We start from the raw sequence: 23,069 nt of genomic DNA, 5'->3' as shown, positions 1-23,069 counted from the left end.
CACGAAGTTGTCCTTTTTGCTTCTTAAAACCCCTCGGGTAAACTGCCAGCCCCAGTTGTCTTGCCCTGGTGGATCAATCCAGAAATACCTCAGCAGGTACTTTCCGAGTCCTGCCTTGCTCTGCCCATGTATTGTCTAATGCTCAGAACTCCAGGCCGGTAACCCAGACCAGCAGCTGATCCTAAAAATCATCTGTGTATCTTCACCGAATTTTTTTTTAGCAGCTGATTTATCTTCCTAATTATGTTTAGCTTTAAGCTAATGTTAAAATGAGCTTGCATTAGATAATTTTCACTAATTAGCACCAACTTAGTGCAGGGAAGTCATCCCAGAAGCCCGCCGTGGGGCACGGAAAAGCTGGCCTCGGATCTTAAAAAGAATTGTTATGCTTACTCCCTAGCGGGTCACATATGGTTCTTCACGGCTGAATTAGTTGACCTTGCTCACGTGGGTACAGTCTGTTCTCTTTCTCTGGAGAGCCAGCCTGGGTCTCCTTTAGGTTGTCCCCTTCATCAACCTAGTCTGGGGTACGGGTGTCAAGAGGGAGACAGCCTCCTAGGGTCAGATCAACCGGGAATGAGTCCCAGCACCACACAGCGGGGAGACATGACCTGCAGGCTCAGAAGCAGAGCCTGGCCCAGAGGCCAAGCGGTCGGGAGGGGAAGCAGGCTGGCTGGACGGAATTGGGCTCCTGTGGCTGCTAGTGCATCACGGGAGCCTAGTGTTTAATGATGTCTAATTAGTGAGCTTGAAACAATGTAACAGGGCTACAGACAGCTGGGAAGCCTCCGCTGACAAAGCACAGATGCCCTGCTGGTGGAATGTGGGCAACTTGGCCTCCAGGCGGAGAATAGGACTCCACAGGTCTTGGCTCTGCCCTCTTGGTGGGCCGGGGCTCTGGTCCAAATGGTTTCCTCAGCGTCCCGAGGGAAGCCCCCTACTGCGGAGGTCTTCTTAGAACATTTCCTGCGCATCAGCTCTGGATAGGAGGGAATGACAGGTCTCTGTCCCCACCCCCCAGGTGCTCAGGACACAGGCCTGAGCAGACAAGCATCCTGGGAAGGGCACACACTGCCCTCAGGGCTGGGGACAGAGAATGATCCTGGGACAGCCTCTGGGAAGAGTGAAATAACGCTGGAGAAAGGGCATTCCCATCACCACGGGGATAGGGTGGTGGCAGCATGACTTAGGACACAAGGTGTGTGTGTTGGGGTGGGGGGCCGCTGGTGTGTTTGGAGAACATAGAGTGATTTCATGTGGTGCGAATTTATTGTCAGCGGGGAGAGTGGGTTGGAAACATTTAGAGGGTCTTCAGCTGGGCGAAAGGCTCGATTCTGTAGGCAGCCTGGGGCCAGAGTGTTTGAGCAGGGGAATGACATGTTTAGGGTTATGTTGCTGGGTCCACCTGCCAAGAGGGAGAGTGATTGTGTTGCAGGATTTCTCTGCCTTTAGTGCCTGTGGCTCTTGGTCACACCGCTTTGAAGAATGAAGAGGTAGGCCAGATGAGGAGTGGGTAAGCGGCAAGGTAAGGTTGAGTGATAGTATAAAGCTCCCCGAGAGGGAGGGGGGGGCCCAAGAGGGTTGCCCTTGGAGTTTCTAAGTTTAGGGCTTTTATGAGCTCTCTTGCGGAACTATCTTAAGCAAACAGGCTGTGCTGAGTCATGCCAATCAGGGCTTTGGTCACGTATCTGTCTACCTATTAGGTTTATGTCTACACGCTGATGGTCTTTTTTGGCTGTTATCTGGGGGCTTAGGTCTTAACTGCCCCTTGCCCGTGATGGTGACAAATGCTTTGTGGTTAATTGTCTTATTTTAGGATGTTTTGTAGAAGTCATTTCTGCAAGGCTGCAAAGCAGAATGTGAGGGCGGGTCCTGTCTAAGCTGCAGAACAGGATGGCAGTGCTGTTTTACCTTAGCTGTCCTGACTCCATCTTTTCTTGTTGGGGACCCTGACCCTGACTAACTGTCCAACTAACTCCTAGCAGTTGGGACTGCCTGAGCTGGTCTCCCATCCAGCTACTGCTGAGCCCCTACTGTGTGCCAGGCACCGTCAAGGAGAAAGGGCAGAGCCTGGCCATCGGGGGCAGCCCCATACCTCGTTCTGTGGAGGCACCACTGCATTTCTGTGCTTCCTCACAGAACCATGAGGCAGCTTCACTTTACAGGCAGAATTCAGAGGTCTTCCCGCCAGCGTGGGATCCCTGACTCAAGTCTGCTTTCCCCACTGCACTAGGCTCTTGGACTGGGGCTTTAGCAGAATGAATCTGGAGCCCAGGGTGGGACACTGCGAAGGGGGTGGGGGCAGGGCCAGGCGGTATTCCGTGGGTGTACTCCCCGGAGCGGGGGTGCTGTGCAGACCTCCCCCGTTGGCTCTCTCAGGGAGCAGACAGGGAAAGCTTTCTGATTCAGTTGTTCACACCCTACCTGTACGGGATTGGTGATAATTCAGAGGGAACCTTGATGACAGAAGGATGTCTGGTGTACCCCGAGCGCCAAGTGCCCCCACCCCCGAGATGAGCTGTCTCCATCCTCCAGCAACACCTCGCTGGGCTCCACTGGCAGCTGTGCTGGTGGGGTTCCTGGGGCCGCGCCGAGGTCCCCACTACTCCAGAAGCCGTGGGCTTACTGCCTTCTGGCTGCTCGGCGGGCACGTAGAGACACGGGGCATCGCTCGAGGAACAGTGCATCGTGCAGACTCTTCATTTAATTGAGCTGCCCTTCCCCTCAATTAGTTCAAGTTCTGACCTTTCTGTAAATGTAGTGTTGTCTAGGCTTTAATCACCACCCCAGGCTGGGCCTGCTGGGCATGGTGCTGAACAAAGGAAAAACATCTCCACCTTGATGTCTGAGCCTGCGGGCGGCTCCCAGCAGACGGCTCCCTGGGAGCTTGGCGCCTCCTCCCTGGCTCTCTTTCTCTGCTGCCCCTCCTCCAAAGTGATGGCCCCCTCGTTCTGCTTTCAGCCTCTGAGAAGACAGCACCAGCCTGTACCCGCGGCTCACACCAGGCCAAGCCCCGAGCTCCTGCGCCGCCTGCGTTACCTCGCTTAAAACCCAGAAAAACTCTATGAAGGCATCGCTTCCCCCTTTGAGGAAACTGGGCCTGAGGTGAAATGACTCACTCAAGGCCATACAACCAGTAAGACTGTCTGCTTCCAGAGAGTGTATTTTTGTGCAAACACCAGTCAGGACTCAAAGTGTGACCTATCCGCCATCTGCATTCAGATCACCTGGGGGGAAGGGTGTTGCTAAAGTGCGTTCGTTAAGGACCTGCTGGATCAGAATCTCTGCGGATGGGACCCTTGAATCTGCCTGTTCAGCAAGCACACCCCCACCCACCCCAGATGATTCTTTATACACTGAAGTTTGACAACCACTGCCCTGTAGACCTTGATCCCTCGCTGGGGAGATAAGGGGAGACTCATGGCTGGCTGATGCAGCAGTATCTTCCACAGGAAAGGGAAGGACTGACTGCTCTCTGGTCCCAAACGGGCTGCCTGGGCTGCCAGATAGATGGCCAGCTGCCGTCCTCCCTACCCCGAGGAACCTTAGGGCTTCTGGTGGGGGGAGTTAGCCTCATTCACCCATTAAGGGGTCACCTTAATGACACCCTATAACCGTACAGCTTTTTCGGGGGATTTCATGAGCATGACCTCCTCTGAGCCTCGCCACAGCCCTGGGAGGTGAACGTTGAGCCCCAGGCTCACATATGTAATCAGCAGGATGCAGGAACTGGTGGGCTTTCCTTGGGTTGTACCTTGATGGGCTTTCATCCCTTCCTCTCCAGAAAGAGGTGACTGTCAGCCAACACCATTGCGATGAACAGGCTTGGCCTGTGGCCTCTTGCTTTTCCCCACCACGTAGCAGTGCGAGAAAGGCGTGGATCTTTGCCAGCAAGGGCAGCCCCACCTGCCCCAGTGCGTGCTGCTCCACGTCAGCAGGGTGCTGGGGAAAGCCGTGAAGGAGAGCGCGCTATTGTCCTGTTCCACTGAAGCAGCCTGGTTTTGTGTGACCAGAGCAGACTGGGGGACTCACCAGAGTAGATCTGTGCCCAGAGCTGCTCTGTCCCCATCACCTGGGGGGTGATAGGTGGGTGTTCTGGGGAAGCTCAGGACTGCAGTCAGAAGCTCAGGCTTTAGTCCCGCCTCTGCCCAACAGAGTAAATTAACCTTGGAGCTGGGCTCCAGCTGTGAAGTTTCCTCCTGCTTCTGGGGTTCCGCGCGCCTGGCGTGCCCTCCAGCGCAGGGGCTGAGTGCCGAGGGGTGGCCTGCGCGCAGGCACAGCCGAGGGGCTTCGTGGGGCTGACATGTGCCCGTGCTCCACTTAGTGCCTTGCATCCCATCGCAGGGAGGATGGGCTCTTTGCTGAGGTGCTCTCTGTACATAACTGCTGGCAGCCCAGTCTCCCTGCCTGATGTACTTTGGTAAAGTACTGTCCTCACGTGAGCCTGGCGGCACCTTTAAGATCTTGGGTGGGTAGCACAGAGGCAGAGAGACCAGACCTCTGAGCTGTCGCTCAGGTGGCCATCCTAAAAGGCCCCAACTTCTTTTCCCTTCTGTGAACCCTTGAGGAAGAGTGTTAACTCTTGCCTTTCAGCAAGACGATCTAACCAGGAATCTTGCTTGGTATTATTTTTTTTCTCCACCTCAGTGCCTTGTCATTAATGAAATAAGAGAGAGAACTACAAAGCTCCAACTGCACCCCACAAATACAACATGCAGACATTCATTCTGCAAACACAGGGAACTGATTTTGTGTAGAGATGTCCCCTGAGGGTGGAGACTGAGACGAATCACATGATCCCTGCCATCCAGGAGCCCACAGCCCAGTGAGGGACAGAGCTGTTCAGCAGATGTTACTTACAATACAGTGTCAAGGACCTCGCACTTGCGTGGAATACAACATGGGCAGGAAGCAAGGAGTGGCGAGTGCTGCTGGGTAGGGAAAAGTTCAGGAAATTCTTGGCTGAGCTTGAAAGCTGCACAGGAGTTTCACCGGGGTATGGAAGGGGTAGGACCAAAACGGCTGAAAACCACCTGATGTGTGTAGAGGTTCTCGAAGGGTTTGGGGGGGGATGCAGTTTTGCCCCCAGGAGACATTTATCAGTCGTGTCTATAGACATTTTTGGTTGTCACCACTCGGACTGATGCTACTTTCATTCTGCTAAATAGCCTGCACAGGACAGCCCCCCACAGCAAAGAAGTACTGGCCCCAAGATATCAGTAGAGCCACAGTCGAGAAACCCTGTGTTAGGGCAATGGTAGGTCATTCTGCACAGCTGAATGCAAGGGACAGAGGTGATGTGGCCCAAGATGAAGCTGGAGAGGCAGAAAGGGGCCAATCAGAAGGCCCTCCAAATGTCAAGCTAAGGAGTTTGGACCTCTCTTGAGGGCCCCGGGGCCCCCCCCCCCCGGTTCATGAGGCTGTTGTCTGGGGGGATCACTGCTGTGGAGAATGAGTCGGAGCACAGAGACTAGAAGGAGAGACTAGTTAGGAAGCTATTCCAGGAGTTCAGTAAGAAATGAGGGGGCCTGAGTGAGAGCAGCAATACAGTGGGAATAGGAAGGAATTGACCCACAGAAGGTGCACGGAGCAGGTAGGACCTGCTGGGCTCAGCGACCAATCAGGTGTGGTTAGTGGGGGAGTAGGAGGAGACCAGTAGACTCGGGCTTCTGGCCAGGGTGACCAAGAGGATGTTGATTTTGGAGGTGCCTGTGGGGCAGGCCGGTGAGATCCACACCCCATGTCTAGTCTGGGTCATCCAAACACACCAGGGGTGCTGGTCCCCAGCAGTCTTGAGCAGAGCTGCCTTAGAGTGCAGGGGGAAGGTGGGAGTCCTTTGGTTATTTTGCTATCTAATGGCAATTAAGGAATCCAGACAGAGAATCTGAAAAGCTGGCCATGTAATTAAAGGTGAATGACAGAGGGGAGTTCGGAGGCTTCCTAACCCTCCCCTGCCCCGCTGCCCCCCCCCCCCGCCCACGCCGAGGCAGGATTAAGCTAACCAAACACCTGATGAGAAGTATTGCAGCATGATGCCTGCCACAGCTTCTAAAAACCCCTGCCGCCTTGAATTAACCTCTCCCCCCGGGCGCTGCACATCAGTGGGTAACCAGGTAAAGGACACTGGGAGCCTGCTGCTGGGAGGGGGGTGACTTTTCTCTGCTGACAAAATCTGTCTCCCCGGGTTCTGAGCCTGTGACGTCCTTCTTTTCAAACCCCATTTCCCATTTGCACCGGGAGTCTCGAAGTTGGGTTTGCTCACGTGGCACATTGAACACCACGGGCGGAGGGAGCAGGGGAGCTGGTTTTCCTGGGGCTGAAGCTGCGGAGCTGAATGTCAAGCAGTGCCTTCCAGAGACCAAAGCGGAGGGTAATTATCACTTCTCCTCCACAATGAGATTGTAGGAGTCAGAGAGCAATTGATTTGTCTTCTGACTACAGATATTTCACTGTTTAATTGGTAGTGACACAGATGGCTGACTCTCGCCAGGGTGCCACAGACCAAGCCTCCTGGAAGCGGGGCCCTCGGGACTCCTCTGTCCCTCCAGTTCTTGATCCATTTTCACATCACATCCTCCACCAGGTGGGGTTGGGTAGGGGTGAGGGTGGCCAGCTCCCTGCTTGCTTTTGCAATTGTGAAAGGAAAGCAAGAGTGTGAATCCAGAAGAGCCTTGAAAGCCAGTTAAGCACTCCCCAGCAATACACTGAGAGTTGACTCTGACCTGGATGCTGTAGAGAGTTTGGAAATGAGCAAACAGTGGCCTCTGACCTCAGCACTTGGGAGGGAAGGTATCAGAAGCCCGGCGAGATGGAGAGGAGGGTGTGCTCTGATGCAGTGGAGCCCGAAGCGTCCAGTTAAAACCCTCCAAGACCCAGCCCAACCCCATTGTACTCACTACCCTGAACTGCCCTGGCCACCTGCTTTGGGTTTGTCTGTCTGTTTTGGACCTGAAGTGCAGAGCTGATTGCGACCCTTGGGTCATGGGCCACTGCCATCATCCATCCACAGAAGGCGCCTCCTGTTTTATTATCTTCCAATCCTCTCTCCCTCCACAGGCAGACACCCTAAGGGGTTCAGTGTATGTCCCTGCACATGTCTGTACCCTTGAAAAACATGCAGTGTTATTTTATGTCATGCGTTTTTATTTACATAAATGGTATTAGGCTAGAGACCTCATTCCCTGACATTTTATATCAAACTCTCCATTTTCAAAAGAACTATCCAGATTCTGCACTGGAACCAGTACACTGCTTCTGCCGGCTACCAAGCACTCTGCAATGCACATTCCTCACATTTTCCTTACCCATTCTTCTAGAGACCGATATCTAAATCGTTGCCAACTCCTTGCTGTGCCAAAGAAAGCTGCAGCGAATGTCTTTGTTCCTGCCCCCTTACAGACTGTTGCAAAGATCCAAGAGGTTCCCTGAGTGCATGACCAGGAGTGGCATTGCTGACTTGAGTTATGCACATTCTTTTTTTTTTTTTTAAGATTTTATTTATTTGACAGAGAGACACAGCAAGAGCAGAAACACAAGTAAGAGGAGTGGGAGAGGGAGAAGCAGGCTTCCCGCCGATGTGGGGCTTGATCCCAGGACCCTGGGATCATGACCTAAGCGTCAAGGCAGACGCTTAACAACTGAGCCACCGAGGCGCCGCAGTTATGCACATTCTTAAATCCACCACGCTCTGCCCGCTGCTGAAGGGAGTAGCTGCACCAGTGTTCCCTCCCACCAGTAGTGCATGTGGTTTACCCTGCATTTGGGATTCCAGCATTTGGGATTAGCCAGCTTTCTCACTTTTAGTGAATCTTATAGTTGTAAGGCGGTATCTCTCTCTCTCTTATCTCTTTGCTTTAATTTGAATTTTTCTGATTACTAATGAGGTCTGCTTCTCTTTTTATACTTATTAGCCATTCAGGTATCTCCTCTCAGAATCGCCTATTCATATCCTTTGCCCATTTTCTAATTAGTTCCCTGTCTTTTTCTTGATGATTTGCAGGGATCCCTTGTATATTATTCATTCCTTTTGGTTGTAGACATTGCAGATATCTCTTCCCTTGTCAACAGTTGCCTTTATCTATGGCATCCTCCTTTGAACAGAAAATCCCTAATTTGTCAAATGCATTATTTTTTTTAAGGATTTTATTTATTTGAGAGAGAAAGAGGGAGAGAGAGCATGAGTGGGTGAGGGTAGAGGGAGAAGCAGACTCCCCACTGAGCAGGGAGCCCAACTTGGGGCTCAATCCCGGGACTCCAGGATCATGACCTGAGCCGAAGGCAGTCGCTTAACCGACTGGGCCACCCAGGTGCCCCAAATGCATTATTTTTTAAATTTCATTTGCCTTGTGACTTGTGCTTTTAGACTCTTAAGAAATCCTCTTAACCTATCTTATCAATTCTTTTATTAGTTTTATCTTTAACATTTAGGTATTTAGCCTACCTGAAATCCACCTTTATATACGGTGTAAGACAGGAATACACTTTTTCTCTCAATAGTAAGCCAGTTTCCCAATAACATCTACTAAGCAACATCCTTTCTCCACTGAGTTGTGATTCCACCTCTGTCAAACTTAAAGTTCTGTATGTTTATGGCACAGAGTTGTTTCTGGTCTCTGTTCTGTTTCATTGGTGTGTTTTTCAGTTCCTTCCTGCCTCAGCACCACAATGCTTATTACTATGGTTCGGCAGTGTGTCTCACTATCTGGTGGGAAAAGTGACCCCTTTCAGCTTTTCTTTCTTTTCTTTTTTTTTTTTTTTTAAGATTTTATTTATTCATTTGAGAGAGCGAGCACGAGCAGGGGGGGAAAGGCAGAGGGAGAGGGAGAAGCAGACTCTCTGCTGAGCAGGGAGCCCCATGCGGGGTTCGATCCCAGAACAGAGATCACGACCGGAGCCGAAGGCAGACGCTTAACGATCTGAGCCACCCAGGCGCCCCTCAGCTTTTCTTTTTCAAAATTGACTTAGCTATTGTAGATCTTTATCCTTCCTTGCATCCTAGAATTATTTGAGTTCCTCAAAAAAATTTACTGACTTTCATTGGAATTACATTGAATTTTATTAATATGGGGAGAATTCAGTTTTTCAAATATTGAATCATACTATCCATGAACATAATTTATCTCTTCATTTATTCACATATTTTAAAATATCCTTGAATAGAGATTTCCAAATTTCTCCATAAAGGTATTCTTAAATCCTATGTGTTTAAAATTGCAATGTTGATCTTATTTTTTCTCCCCCTTCCCCCTTTTTTAGTTGATTGCTACTGTAGTATAAGAATGCTCTTGGCCTTTGTTAGTTTGTCTTGTATCTGGCAATCTTGCTAAATTCTCCTGTTAATTCTAATAATGTCCCTCTGCATTTTGCTGGGTTTTCTATAAAAATATCATCTCCAAGGGTGGCTCAGTTGTTAAGCGTCTGACTCTTGATCTCAGCTCAGGTCTTGACCTCAGGGTCATGAGTTCAAGCCCCACGTTGGGCTCTACACTGGGCATGGAGCCTACTTAAAAAAAAAAAAAATCATCTCCAAATATTGGTAGTTTTGTTTCTTCGAATCCTTCTCTCTCTTTTTCATATTGCATTGGTCAGCACCCCCAATACTTTTTTTTTTTACCATAGCAGTGGTGAAAGTATTATTGACGTTCTTGAGACTTAAAGGGAATGCATCTAATGTTTTTCTGTTCAGTATGTTTCCTGTGGGGTTTTTGTAGATAGCCGTTATCAGGTTAAGGAAGGTCCCTTCTATTGTTAGTTTTTTGAGTATTTTAATCACAAATAGGGATCTCATGTTATCAAATACTTTTTTAAAAAAAGATTTTATTTATCTATTTGATAGAGAGAGAGACAGCGAGAGAGGGAACACAAGCAGGGGGAGTGGGAGAGGGAGAAGCAGGCTTCCCGCTGAGCGGGGAGCCCGATGTGGGGCTCGATCCCAGGACCCTGGGATCATCACGTGAGCCGAAGGCAGACACTTAAGGACTGAGCCACCCAGGCGCCCCTCAGATACTTTTTTAAAACATTTTATTTATTTATTTGAGAGAGAGAAAGAGCATGAGGAGGGTGAGGGGCAGAGGGAAAAGCAGACTTGCCGCTGAGCAGGGAGCCCGATGCAGGGCTCCATTCTGGGACTCTAGGATCACGACCTGAGCTGAAGGCAGATGCTTTAACCCACTGGCCCACCCAGGCACCCCATGTTATCAAATACTTTTAAAAACCTATTAAGATAATATATGATTTCCCCACCTTGACCCCATAAGTGTTATAAATTAAAAGGACAGATTTTCTGATGTGGAATCATCCTTCTATTTCCAGGAGAAACCTTACTGGATTATGCTGGATTATGTTTAATTTGCTTTTAACGACTTAACCATGTCATGCTCACTTTCAAATTCATCAGTGTGTAAATAGTCCTAATATTCTTTTTGCCATTTTTACTATTTCTTAAATAATACGATTTCTTAAAAAGTAAATATGTGTGTGGTTATTTCTGTTTTTACTCAGCACTTTATCTGCATTTCCTGTTTTTGTCAGCCTTGTCAGAAGTTTGTCTATCTTGTTTGGTCTTTTTAAAGAATCAGCTTTTGATATGATATTTCTAAAATACCTCACAGAGTCTGAGAGACTTGAGTTCAAATCCCTGCTCCGCTACATGCTAACTGCATGACCTTGGACACATCATTTAGCCTCTTTGCATCTACTTCCTCATCTGTAAAATGAGAACAGTCCTCCTTATTGTGAGGATCAAATTAGAAAATTTACCTAAAGCATCTGGAACAGTGTGGGGCACATGGAATGTGCGCAGTGCATGTTAGTCCCTGTCCTCAGTTTATGTTTATGATGTGTTCTTTGCCTGAAATGCCTGCCTCATAGGCTTCTGCTAGCCCATGTGGATGCTCTGTGCAGATTAGAAAAAGCTGTCCCTTCCTCAGGCAGACACAGCTTCCACTCACCCCCTCAGCCCAGAGCCCATGTGCAGTGCACAACCTGCATACCCATGCATGGCAGCCCTGCCCACTTGCCGGCTCGGTTTTCCTCCCTGTTCGTTTATCCTGGTCCCCGAGGCTGCCCATTCTTTAGATTTTAGCTTCCCTGATGAAGCCTTTCTTAAGAAGTTCTCCTATGGCCAGAAGTAATCATTCAGCCTCCCTCCCTCCCTCTGGCCCTCCTCCCACCCCCCTTCCAACTTTGAACTCCCATCACATGTCATTTGTACATCTCTTAAAGCATTTATCTCATTTTGCCTCACATCTTATTTAGTGCAAATGGCTTATCATTCCAATGGGATTAACCCCTTGAAGTTAGGGATTAAAGTTTGTCTTTAGATCCTCCCTCTGCCTATGGGGCTCAGTAAATGTTAACTCGTCTGGATGATTTGAGTATGAAATGTAGGAGCCAAGAACAGTCGTAAGTAATACTGTGTGAATTGGGGGGTGGTCTTTAGAGGCAGGGTGATGGTGGAGCTCATGTGTGAGGGTGGCGGGGATGGAGGATACCACTGTTGAGTTTACCATGTGCCAGGTACCGTGCTAAGCGCTCTCATGGTTCATCTCCCTCACAACATCTCTTTGAGGTAGGTGCTCATTAGCTGGGGCACTGATGAGTCAGTGGTGGAACTGGTCTGTCTGACTTCAGCGTTCAGGCTTTCAGTGGCAACAACTAACAGAATCCCTCAACTGTACAGTGATTACCATTTATTTAGGTCTTACTACATACCAGGTACTATATTTGATGCTTTACAGGTGTTATCTAATCTCGATGGCAAAATAAAAGTACAGGGTAAAGGGTATCCCCACCTTGCAGATAAGGAAGCAGAGGCTCACCAAGGTTAAGTGACTTGCCTAAGGTCACTTGCATAGGAAGTTATTATAACCAGATCTGTTGACCCCAAAGCGTGCCCTTTCCTCTGCATCACATGCACAATGCTTGGGGCCCGCAAGAAAACCCTGCCACTAGAGCAGAGGAAGGTTTGCAGAGGAAAATGGAGGAAGTTAAGGTCAGAAAGGCAGATCTGCCTCAGGCTGCAGAAAGCCTCAGCTTCCAGGACAGATCTTCAGGAAGGGCTTTTGGAAATCAGGAGTCCTAGGCAGTGACCTTAACTTGAGGGTAGCGTGGGACGACCCGGCCACTTGGAGGCCAAGGGAGTTTGAGCTAAGTGGAGCTCTATGTGAAACCGCACCAAGGGGAGTGTGGAAGTTTGCACCGCTCTTGGGAGATCGAAGCACCCGGGCCTGCGGAGAACGGGGTTTGGGCGGATTTGAAGGTGGTAGTAATGAGTCCATCCCATGCTCTCAGTGATCTCCTCTTCTTGAGCCTACTTGTTTCCCTGGGCCACTAGGACCAACTTCCCTCAGCCTCCTCGGTCTCCCTGATATGGCTTCTGAAGAGCTGTTGAAGAGTGCCCAGGGTGGGGTAGTGGGGATTTGTCAAGGCTGAGGTACAAGTAGCACAGTCTGGACCCCCAGGCATTTCTCAGAGCAGAGAGCCCATCTGTGGGCTCAGATGTGCTCAGAGATGGGTGTGGACGTGGAAAGCCCAGGAGTGGTGCAGATGGGGTGTTTGACTCTTGGCCTCCAGTGTCCGAGGCCCAGCTGGGCCTCTCTGGGCCACAGTGTATCGCTCTAGATGTGGAGTCACCACGTGCTTCATGAGTGCCCTTCCCCATCCAGGTCATTGCGGTGGTCATGGACCTCTTCACCGATGGCGATATCTTCCAAGACATTGTGGATGCTGCCTTTAAGCGCCGGGTCCCAGTATATATCATCCTGGATGAGGCAGGCGTGAAGCTCTTCTTGGAAATGTGTCAGGGCCTGGAGCTCACTGACTTCCGTATTCGGGTAAGTTGTAGTACTGGGGTAGGGGTGGAGGGTGGGGAAGGAGGGCGGGAGATGAGATGGAGGCTGCCTCTGACCCGTCCTCTGCCCAGTTCAGGCGCACAGGGGAGCATGCTCAACACCTTTCTTTCTGTCTAAAACCTTGCTTGTAAATTAATAACCCTAAATTACATGCCCAGCTTAAATTTCATCTCAAGACTATTGAGGCTAAGGTGGCAGCTGTGGCCCAGTCCTGGGGTGCTCACCCTGCAGAGTCACTGTCAGGATCAAAGCTAGGGCTATGGTTCTCTTCTGGGGAGCTTTGGGAGCAGCCAGGCATCACTCTGGGCTCATCTACGCTCAGAGCAAGATTTGCTAACTTCCTCTTGCTCTCCAAATGGGGTTCCACCTCTATGGCTGTAGGAAGCGGAGTCTAGTATAGGCAGGAACCAACAGGCAGGTTCCACAGATAAGAGGGTTCCTCCTCTGTGCACACAAAACTTGGCTCAGAGCCTCATGAGTGACAGTGCCTTTCTCCTCTTTTCAACAGAACATCCGTGTCCGCTCTGTGACAGGTGTTGGCTTCTACATGCCCATGGGGAAGATCAAGGGGACCCTGTCATCAACGTTCCTAATGGTAGATGGTGAAAAAGTAGCCACTGGATCTTACAGGTGAGTCAGGCCAGGTCACAGAAGAACCCTGGAAGCCTTTATTTGTGGTAACAAATGTACATGGTCAGGAAGACTCTGGACTGGAGCCCCCATAGTCATGGGATTAAGGGGTATTATCTGATCTAATGCCAAAGAAGAGCCTCCTGGCCAGTCCCTGCCCTCAAAATTGCTGGCTACTGGATTATTCCAGAAGGAGGGTCAACTCTTCCTGGGCATTAAGCATGGCTTGCCTTTCGTGGTCCACAGCAGCTGGTTGCATTTTGAGGCTAGTCGTTGGGTGGGATCATCAGGAAGCAGAATGAACCAGATCTGGGAAAGAAATGTGAGGGTGTGGTCTCTTTTGCTCGGGCCTGTGGCGCCGGCAGGATGGGTAAGGGTCGTAGATTTTGTACTGCCAGGAAGCTGCATAGCCGACGAGATCAGAAGTGGCATGATAAACCGTACAAGAAAGCCCCTTTGGGCACAGCCCTGGGCGCCAGCCCTTTTGGAGACGCTTCCCATGCAAAGGGAATTGCGCTGAGAAAAGCAGGGGTTGAAGCCAAGCAGCCGCATTCTGCCATCAGGAAATGTGTCAGGATCCAGCTGGTCAAGAATGGCAAAAACGTCACAGCCTTTGTACCCAGTGATGGTTGTTTGAATTTTACTGAGGAAAATGATGAGGTTCTGGTGCTGGATTTGGCTGCAAAGGTCACACTGTCGGTGATGTTCCTGGAATTCACTTTAAGGTTGTCAAAGTAGCCAGTGTCTCTCTTTTTGCCAAATACAGAGGCAAGAAGGAAAGACCAAGATCGTAAGTCTTGATGGCGAAAACATGACAACAATAAATTTTCATATGGCAAAAAGAAAAAGAAAAAGAAATGTAAGGGTGTGGTGTGGAGGAAATGTGTCCTGAATTCGATTCAGAAGTCAGTTACCAGGAACATGAGAGACTGTATCTGTGCAGTCTCTGTCCTCCAAGTAAACTGAAATCTAGGTGAGGCAAGAGACCTGGCCCGTGAAGCAATCAGTAAGTGGCAGGGGTCCTCTGACGTGGCTAAAGTGTGCGGGTCTGCAGACGCCCAGTGCTCTAAGACTCAGAGAAGAGCCATTATTAACAATAACAGGGGCGCCTCGGGGGCTCAGTCGGGTCAGCATCTGCCTTCAGCTCGGGTCATGATCTCGGGGTCCTGGGATCGAGCCCCACATCGGGCTCCGTGCTGAGCAGGGGGCCTGCTTCTCCCTCTCCCTCTGCCCCTCCCCCTGCTTGTGTGCGCTCTCTCTCTCAAATAGGTAAAATCTTTAAAAACAAAAAACAAAACCAATAGCAGCAGCTTGCATCCATACTTATTCAGTGTGTGTTTGTGCCACGTACTGAGCTAAGTGTTTTATATGGGGTGTCACACGTGAGCCTCACAACACTTTCGTGACTGGACGCCCCATGAGCCCCACTTTACAGGGCATCCAAGGGTAGAAACCAGGTGGGAATCCAGGCCTGCCTTCCCATGCCCTTGCCTGCTTTCTGCATTTGAGGCCAAGACCTGGGAAAGAGGGAGGATGCGGGTCCAGGAGGCCCCTTCCACCAGGCAGCGAGGCATCCGCCCTCCGTGGTAGATGAGGTCGGGGTGGGGCGGAGGGTTGTGGCAATGGGCTGGCCAGGGGCCTGCCACAGGCTGGGCCCATGTGTCGTGCTTTTCTGTCGCCATGTTCCCAGGTTCACCTGGAGCTCCTCCTACGTGGACAGGAACCTTCTCCTCCTCCTCACAGGGCAGAACGTGGAGCCCTTTGATGTGGAGTTCCGGGAGCTGTATGCCATCTCCGAGGAGGTGAACTTGTACCAGCAGCTGAACCTGGCAGGGGGCGCCGGGAGGCTCGGCCCCAACTACTCCTCCACCGTGGCTCGCAAGCTGATCAACCCCAAGTACGCCCTGGTGTCAGGCAGCCGCCATCCCCCCGGGGAGATGATGCGCTGGGCCGCCCGGCAGCAGCGGGAGGCCGGCGGCGACCCAGAGGAGCAGGAGGAGGGTGGCAGAGGCGGCGCGGCGGCCCGGCGCCTGGAGGGCTTCCTCAATGACCTCGTCACGCTGGAGCAGGTGCTGCCCCCTGTGGAGTCCGTTCCCTCCGGAGAGCTGCCTCGGAAGGACGGCAGGGTGCTCTCTCACCTGCGCATGGACCTGAAGCCCAGACCCCCAGAGGCGCTCGTCCGAAACGGCAAGGGAGAAGCTGCCAACGGGGAGGCCACGGCGGCCAAGGAGGGCAGGCGCTTTAGCAAGAGGCTCTTCAGTCGACAGGCCAAGAGTCCCACGGCGCCCAACGGTGTGACCGGCTCCCTCTGCGCCGAGACCTTTGCCGAAGTGCAGCTAGTGACGGGGAAGAGGCCCAAAGAGGGCTCCAGTGCCGACTTCTCAGGTGAGCCCTCCGCCCGCGGCACCCTGCTTCGCCAGGCCCCCCCCCGCCCCCGTCCTCCTCCGGGAGCCTTGCCTCCTCCCCGCAGACAGGCAGCGTGCTGGCACGCAGGGAGCGGGAGCCCTGAGCTCCGACGCAGCCCAGGTCCCCTGCTGCTCGGGCAGGTCCAAGTTCACTTCCTCTTCTCTCCAGGGGGGGAGGGACGGGGCGCCTGGGTGGCTCAGTTGGCTGAAGCATCTGACTCTTCCATTTCAGCTCAGGTCATGATCTCAGGGTCTCGAGACCGAGCTCCCGTGTGGGGCTCTGCGCTGGGCACGGAGCCTGCTTAGGGTTCTCTCTCTCTCTCTCTCTCCCTCTGCCCCTGTCCTGCTCGTGCTTGCTTGCTCACTCTCTCTTTCTCTCTCTAATAAATAAATCTTTAAAAATAAAGAAATAAAAGGGGAGAAGGGTACCTGCCTTGCTCAGCTGCTCTGAGGATATAAAGTGCCCAGAACAGTGCCGGCCGTGGAGTCGTCTGAGAGCTATCCTTACTACTACCGGAGGCTTGGAAACTTTCTCCTTTGTCAGTGAAGAAACAGACACAGAGCGGCTGAGAGGCCTGACCCCGGCTTGACCTCTGCCTCTGAGTGTAGGGCTCATTCTAGAAAACCTGTTCCCTGCCACATCACCTGTCATCACGATCCAGCCGGCTCACACACGCCCCACCCTCACCTGTGCCCCACCAATGCCCTCACCCACTTTCCTCATTTTTGTTGTAAATAGTGTGACTTGGCTCTTCCGTGTGCTTATTTGGGAAGTGGTGTTTGCCATGCTGCTTACATTCGGGAGACATTGTTCCTGGTGGTCATGTCTTTCTGGCTGGCTCTCGGGGAAACCCTGGAGGTCTGGGCCTTTGTCTCTTTCTCCGGAGCAGGACTTTCTGGAGGCTGGTGGTGGCAGCCGGGGCCGCTGCCCGTGCCTGTGCCCGCGGCAGCACCTCCCAGTGGAGGGGTCTCCATGCTGGGGTTTCTCCCGTGGCTGTGGCGCTTGGCAGTAGTGAGACCAGCCTCCCATCCGGCCAGGGAGGTGATGCTGGGGCCTTGGCCTGGGCAGCCTGAGTGCTTCCAGGTCTCTTGTGGCCCCCACGGCCCCAGCTCTGACCGGATCACAGCCATCTTCCCCCCCGGTGACCCCCCCCAGCCGGCCACAGAACCTGGCTTGCTCCGTCTGTGCTTCTCCACGTCAGGACAGGCCTGGGAGTCCCTGTGAGTGTGGGACGCAGGGGTGCCAGTGCCGTACCTCCACTTGGCCGGGAAGTGCCTGGTCCTTCACGAGATGTTTTCTCTCTCACTTTTTCCTCACAACAACCACAGAGGTGGCTGCTAGAAGCTCAGAGAGGTGCATTCGGTGGTCCCAGGGCACAGCAAGTGGTAGTGGGGTCAGGACTCAAACCCAGGCCGGGGCCCATGTCCTGCCAGGGAGGGGTGCTGGCCCCCACTCCTGTCCCCGCTGGGCTCCCTGGCGCCCCCAACACCAGCTGCTCTGCCACCTTGCACCTCTTGTTTGGAGGAAGGGTTGCCATGGTGAACACCTGGCAGGGAAGGGCGAGGGAGGAGCGAGCCCAACCACAAAAAGGGCCATTTCCCAAGTCCTGACTGTGAAATGGAAGCTCTCGCTCCCTTCAGCCCCTCACCCTGAGGTGCTGTTTCCATAGAAACGAAAGACCCATTGTCTTGTCCCTTCCTGCCACCGTTCCTAAGTCAGCAGCGAGTTCCCCTGCTTGGAGGACTGGGCTGGTCACCGCCACTGCCACTGCCCTCTGAGTGTTTTCGGATGGTGCCCAGGAGCCAGCCAAGCGCGTGGGGCTGCGCCCTGGGGAAGCTCCTCTCCTGAGTGCCCGACACGCCGGCACATAAAATCAGGAAGGCCCCGGGGATGCCCAGCAGGGACACCCTATTCCTTCTCCATCCTTTAGAAGAAACACAGAGTGGCCTCATCCAGCACAGCCTCGGCTCACCTGGCTGGGCATCCCGTTCCCGGGGGCCTCGTAGTCAGGTTGCTAATGAGCCCGTTCCTCTCCCTGCTGCTTGCTTCCCTCAAAGGGCAGTGGCAAGAAGCAGGACCCCTCTCTCCCCACAGGCCCTTTTCTTGGCCTCCAGCTCCCCAAACATTGGACTGCAGCTGGGCTGTCCTGGCACCTCGTCTCAGAAGCTAAGTACCCAGGACTCTGTGTGGCAGAGGGTCGCGTTCCTGATTGCATGGGGCCCCCAAACTAGTAATTCCAGTACTCTGGGAACTGTCATCCGGGAGGAAATCACTTTACTGCCTTAGAGCCCTCACCTAGGGAAAGGATCCTTTTCCTACAGTGAACATTCAGGACATCATCAGAACAGACATCATGTGGGATCTCAGCTCCCAGCACTTTGCTCCCCATACCCTGGAGCCATCCATTCCCCTCCCCAGGGCTGTTTCCTGTTCGAGAAGAGGAGGAACTGAGCCAGGGAGGGTTTCAGAGGTCCCTCTGAGCTCCCGATTCAGACTCTGTCTTCTCTCTCCCTGCTGCCCTCTTGTCCAGGGAGAGCCTGGGCTGATGGATAGGGTGGGTGGAAGAGAAAAATAGAAAAGCTAAGTGCTGGCAGCCTGTAAGATTGCTTGGTAAGAAGTATATAGTTGTCAAGCACCATGCAGATTTTTGCAGGTCCAAGTGTGGCCCTTGGGAGAACCTTCGGAAATCCCTTCCGAAGGTCTGGGGATTGGGGGGTGGGTGTCTTGTCAAGGTTGGGGGTGGGGGCAAAGTGTTACCTGGTGGTTTGAAGGCTCACTGCCCCCTCTACTGGTGGAAGCTGAGCTCCTTTTCCTTCTGGTTTTTCTCTCAACTAAGACCTTGTTTCTGCACTGGGTGCACTTAGCACCTTTCCCGAGCCTGCCACCTGTGTCCATCCAGGAGCTTGGGACAGGCCCTCTGGGGCAGAGATCCCAATCTCAGGGAGCAGCATTCACGGGAGAACCTTGTTAAAACACAGTGGGGAGTCTGTATCGCTGGGCTGGGCTCAGGGATCTGCATTTTAAACAAGTGTCCTGAGTGTTTTCCCATGTAGGGGGTCCCCAGGGCAGCGGATTATGACAACACTTGGATAGGCCCTTTTCTCACGGGACTGCCAGGCTGGGGGGTGGGGGGAAGTTCCAGGTGATGTCCTCCAGGGAAGGAAGAAAGGCATAGACATTCCCTGACCAGGTGCTGGGTGGACCCATGCTAAATGCTGTCACACAGAACTCACAACCACCCTGCCCGATGACAACATTCACAGATAGGATATGCAGAGAGGCAAGCTTCTGTGTCCCTGGTCACTCAGGGAGATAGGGCAGCATGGTCTCTTGCCTCCCAGGGCCCTGCACAAAGCATGGTGGTTATCTCCAGAAGGTTAGGGTTAGTGCCACTTTCCTATATCATTAAAGACTATTTGGAAGGGCCAGAGGCTTCTTACCAATGGACTCTCCCCCCTGGTATCCCATTAGTGGAGAGTGGCCATTAATACCTCAGAGTACCTTCCAAGGTTGCCTGGGCCCATGCTTTTCTTCCCAGAGTTCTCTGAGGTGACTGCAGTGACAGTTGCATTTCCAGAACTCTCCTGGGTTCTCTGATTCATGCATGTGGGACCACCCTAACTGGCAGTGTGGTCTGGCTCCTAGTTCTGTGGCCACTGGGCTCCTGGATTTGGGACTTCAGGCTCACCTGTGTCATCCCTGGGGGCTGGAGGTCTCAAGTGTCTCTTGGAAATCTGGGCCCCTGTCTGGGATGGAAGGTTGGGGAAGTGCTTCTAGGGTTCAGAGCTCCCGGGGACCTGTGGGCCTCCAGTTCCAAGATAAGTCTACTCAAGAGCTGTCTTGAGTAGAGTTTCAAAATTCAGTGTCACTCCTGAGCATCATGGGTCATGCCCCAGCTGGTATTTGGAGGTCTGACTTGATAAAGCCAAGCAGTGTTATCAGTCAGGGTCCCAACCACACAGCAAGGTGAGGGGAATCGAGTGAGCATCCTTCGAGGAACAGATCCCACCTGGGATCTAGAAAAGAAGCCAGCATCCTTATTCTCATTGGCATATGTCATGATCCCTCTGTCTTTCTGGTTTCCCTTGGGCCTCGCCAGGGCTTTCATCACCACGTAGGTGAGTGAGGGCATGTACATCGCCCAGCCGAGATCTACTGATGCTGCTATTGTTGTTAGTATTGGTATGAACCTTTAAGTAGCTTGTCACTGCCCGGTCATCCCTTTTGCTCAACAAATATATATCTATGCACTGTTTGCTCTGTGCTAAGTTCCTGGTACAAGAGCGAACAAAACCAGCAAAACCCCTGCTCTTACGGAGTGAATACTGTGCTGGAAACAGGGACAGGGAGGGCAGTGACCCTTTTATAAAGGGTGATCGGGAAGGCCTCTCTGATGAAGGGACAAAGGGACATTTGCACAGAGACTTGAATGCAGGGATGGAGAATGCTGTGTGGACATCCAGAGGAAGAACCTTGCAGAAAAGGGGAATATGAAGTCCTAAAACCCCTAGGGGAGTAGAGCCCATGGTCCTTGTGTGGCATTCGGATCAGCAGCCTTGCCCTGACGCCCCAGGCACCTCTACCAGCTCCCACCCCGACGTTGGCGTTCACTCCCTTTGAAGCTTGGCCTTCCCTCAAATCTCCCTTTGTAAAAAGGGAGATTTGTACTTTGTAAAAAAACAAAACAAAATGGCCATTTGTGTATTCTTCCCTGTTAACCTGAGCAGGTCTGATTCTCCTCAGTCCTGCCAAACACCTACACATGCTAGACTCTCAGTCAGCATGCCCTGAAGGAATGATGGCACACACAGTTTGTCCTCAAACCATCTCTCCGTCAGAGGCATGGAGATGAATCTTGCGTCTAAAGAATCTCTGCAGGCTTTCATGGCCGGATGGAACGAGTGGGAGGCACAGCCTGGCAAACCTGGACTCTCACCCCCGCCTGTCCCAGCCTGTCCCAGCCTCCCCGGGCGGGGAAGGGGGGTGGTGCAGGAGCCAGGGCAGAGCACAGGCCTAGGAAGCAGGCCCGCCCTTCCCACCCACCGCCCCCACCAAGCTACACTCCTTCCCCTGCTTCGGGATACAGAAATTGATCTGCTTACCTGCCTCCAAAGTGCGGCTCCCCTTGGGCAGGAGCTCCGCATCTGCTCAGTAGGCCAAGCAAACAAAAGATGCCACCAAGGAGAGGCAGTGGGGACAGCTGTGTCCATTGCAGCCATGAGGGGACAGCGGAAGTAAGCAGCAGCAGAGCTGTGTCGGAGGCAGCCTGGCACCACCGTGGAAGATGACCCAGGCGCCTTGACCCTTGGAGCCCTCAGGGAGGGGGTGGCACAGTCATCCAGCCCCCCCTCCCACCTTCTCTAAGCCTTACACGCTCTCAAGCTTGGCCTCCAAGGAGGCCCAGCTGGACTTGCAGCAAGTCCCGAGGAGCGGGTTCAGTCTGCCCAGACAGGGTGGTGGCCAGCCGAGCTTGGGGAGGGGAGAGGCTCCTACTGGAGCCTCTTCAGTGTCTCCCTTACTAAGGGCCCAAGAGAGGAGGCAGCCGCCATATGAATTAAAGTCACAGCTGGAGTGATACGGGAAGGTGGTGTGGGCGCCAGGGAGGTGATCCTTGTGTGGAGAGGGGCCAGCAGGAAGGAGCTCAGCAGCCTGCACCCGGGAGAAAGGCAGCCCGTGCCCAGGAGGACAGAGGCCCAGCAGCCTGACACCTGGAGGGCCAGAAATAGTGTCTGCCTCTCCGCTCCCCCACCCCTCCTCCCCTCCGCAGCTCTGGGAGCAGAAATCCAGCCAAAGAAGCCACTGGCCTCCGCTTTGGGGTTGAAAGGAAGTAGAAGTGGATGGAAGGGACCTGGGAAGAGAAGCATGCTTCTCTGGCCTGGAGAAGAACAGCTTTCTCTGCCCCCATCTTTCCCCTCAATGAAGTGTGCTCCCTCCCTCCTCTATCTTGAAACCACCCCCCTAAGCGTGTGCTCCGAGCCGTGCTGCCTGGCTCTCCATCAGCCTGCTGACCCTGGTGACCCCTTCCCGGGGTGCCTGCACGATAGAAGGAGCTGAGGCTGGATTTGGAAGGCCAGGTGCTGGTGCTGGTGTTGACTGGCTCGGGGAACTGGTGGCCCGGCTGCCCTCAGCTGTAAGGCAGGGCTAATGACACCTCGAGGTGCAGCAGCGACCCAGGGGGATTAGCTGAGAGAGTGACTGGTGGTGCTTTGTAAGCTGTGAGGGAGACTGCATACAGTATTAGCTACTGGTAAACCACCTCTTGGCAAGACATTAAGTCACTGATTATAGTTGTAGATTGGGGTTCTGGATCCTTCGCGCGCCCCCCCCCCCCCACCACCACCGCAACGCTGCTGAGGTCAGGAGGTGGCAGACCCCTTGATATCCCAAACAGTGACGGTCTTTCTGAGAGTACCAGACAGGGAGAGCCTTTCCTTTTGCTTTCCTGGGGGCCCTACTGACTCCAGATCAGCAGCTTGGAAGGGAGACAGTGACCCCAGCCCCAAATTTGAGGTGTGGGCAGTGCACAGGAGAGGAGTGGGAGGCGAGTCCACTGAGCACTTCACTTACGTCTTCCTTGCCTGTGTCACTTGTCTCTGCAGGTAAAACAAGTCCCAGTCCTGCCAAGGCCAGCAATTGCATGATTTCCTGAGCCATAGGTCAGCGGTGGGTAGGACCTGTGGATGCCCCCAGCCCTGTCCTGTGGAGCATACAGGTCAAACCCTGCACCAGTTTGCACTTCGGACCCTCACTTGCTTCCTGCCCAACGGCCTCCATCCTGGCCTCAGGGACCCTCAATCCCAGATGTGAGAGTCTGCAGCACCTCAGGACGACCACATGCACCTACAAGACTGTCGCTGGCCGGGCAGGGGTCACTCCTTCTTGTTTACATGAAGTGGAAGCTCGACTCATGTCTGCTCTCCTTTATGCTGGACCCCCTCCCTCCACTGGGCCAGCCTTGCCCTGCAGGTCCCCAGATGGGGTGAGCCCATGTCTTCAGGCCTAATGTGATGGGGTCTCCAGGGCAGCCCCAGCTCCCTGACTTCTCCTTCCCTGGGCTTCCTGGTGCTTCTGGTCCCTCGGGGGGTTTGGTGGGGTATAAGGGAAGAGGACAGATGGGGCTCTGGGCCAGAGAGCCAGTCTTGACCTAGGCTCTGAACTCAAGGTAGAAGGTGCTGCGAGGAC

The 23,069-nt window shown here is 53.0% G+C and overlaps 1 protein-coding gene and 1 pseudogene across 1 annotated transcript in view; both read left to right on the top strand.

Annotated features, from left to right (window-relative positions):
- The window catches only part of FAM83F (family with sequence similarity 83 member F), a 32,048-nt gene extending 9,257 nt beyond the window's left edge, over window positions 1–22,791 (top strand). The window contains exons 2-5 of the mRNA XM_025882123.2: window positions 12,666–12,833; window positions 13,360–13,481; window positions 15,172–15,866; window positions 22,487–22,791. Of these exons, the coding sequence (XP_025737908.1) occupies window positions 12,666–12,833; window positions 13,360–13,481; window positions 15,172–15,866; window positions 22,487–22,536 (1,035 nt within the window). The 3' untranslated portion in view covers window positions 22,537–22,791. The remainder of the gene's footprint in view (window positions 1–12,665; window positions 12,834–13,359; window positions 13,482–15,171; window positions 15,867–22,486) is intronic.
- On the top strand, window positions 13,848–14,275 carry LOC112831413 (small ribosomal subunit protein uS12-like; annotated as a pseudogene).
- Window positions 22,792–23,069: the final 278 nt, after the last annotated feature.

This window comes from Callorhinus ursinus, unplaced genomic scaffold, assembly GCF_003265705.2.
Source record: "Callorhinus ursinus isolate GAN/ISIS: 27379988/994484 unplaced genomic scaffold, GSC_fseal_2.0 scaffold48, whole genome shotgun sequence".
NCBI classification, from domain to species: domain Eukaryota; kingdom Metazoa; phylum Chordata; class Mammalia; order Carnivora; family Otariidae; genus Callorhinus; species Callorhinus ursinus.
The sequence above is the reverse complement of the archived record's forward strand: the minus strand, read 5'-3'. Positions and strand labels throughout refer to the sequence as shown.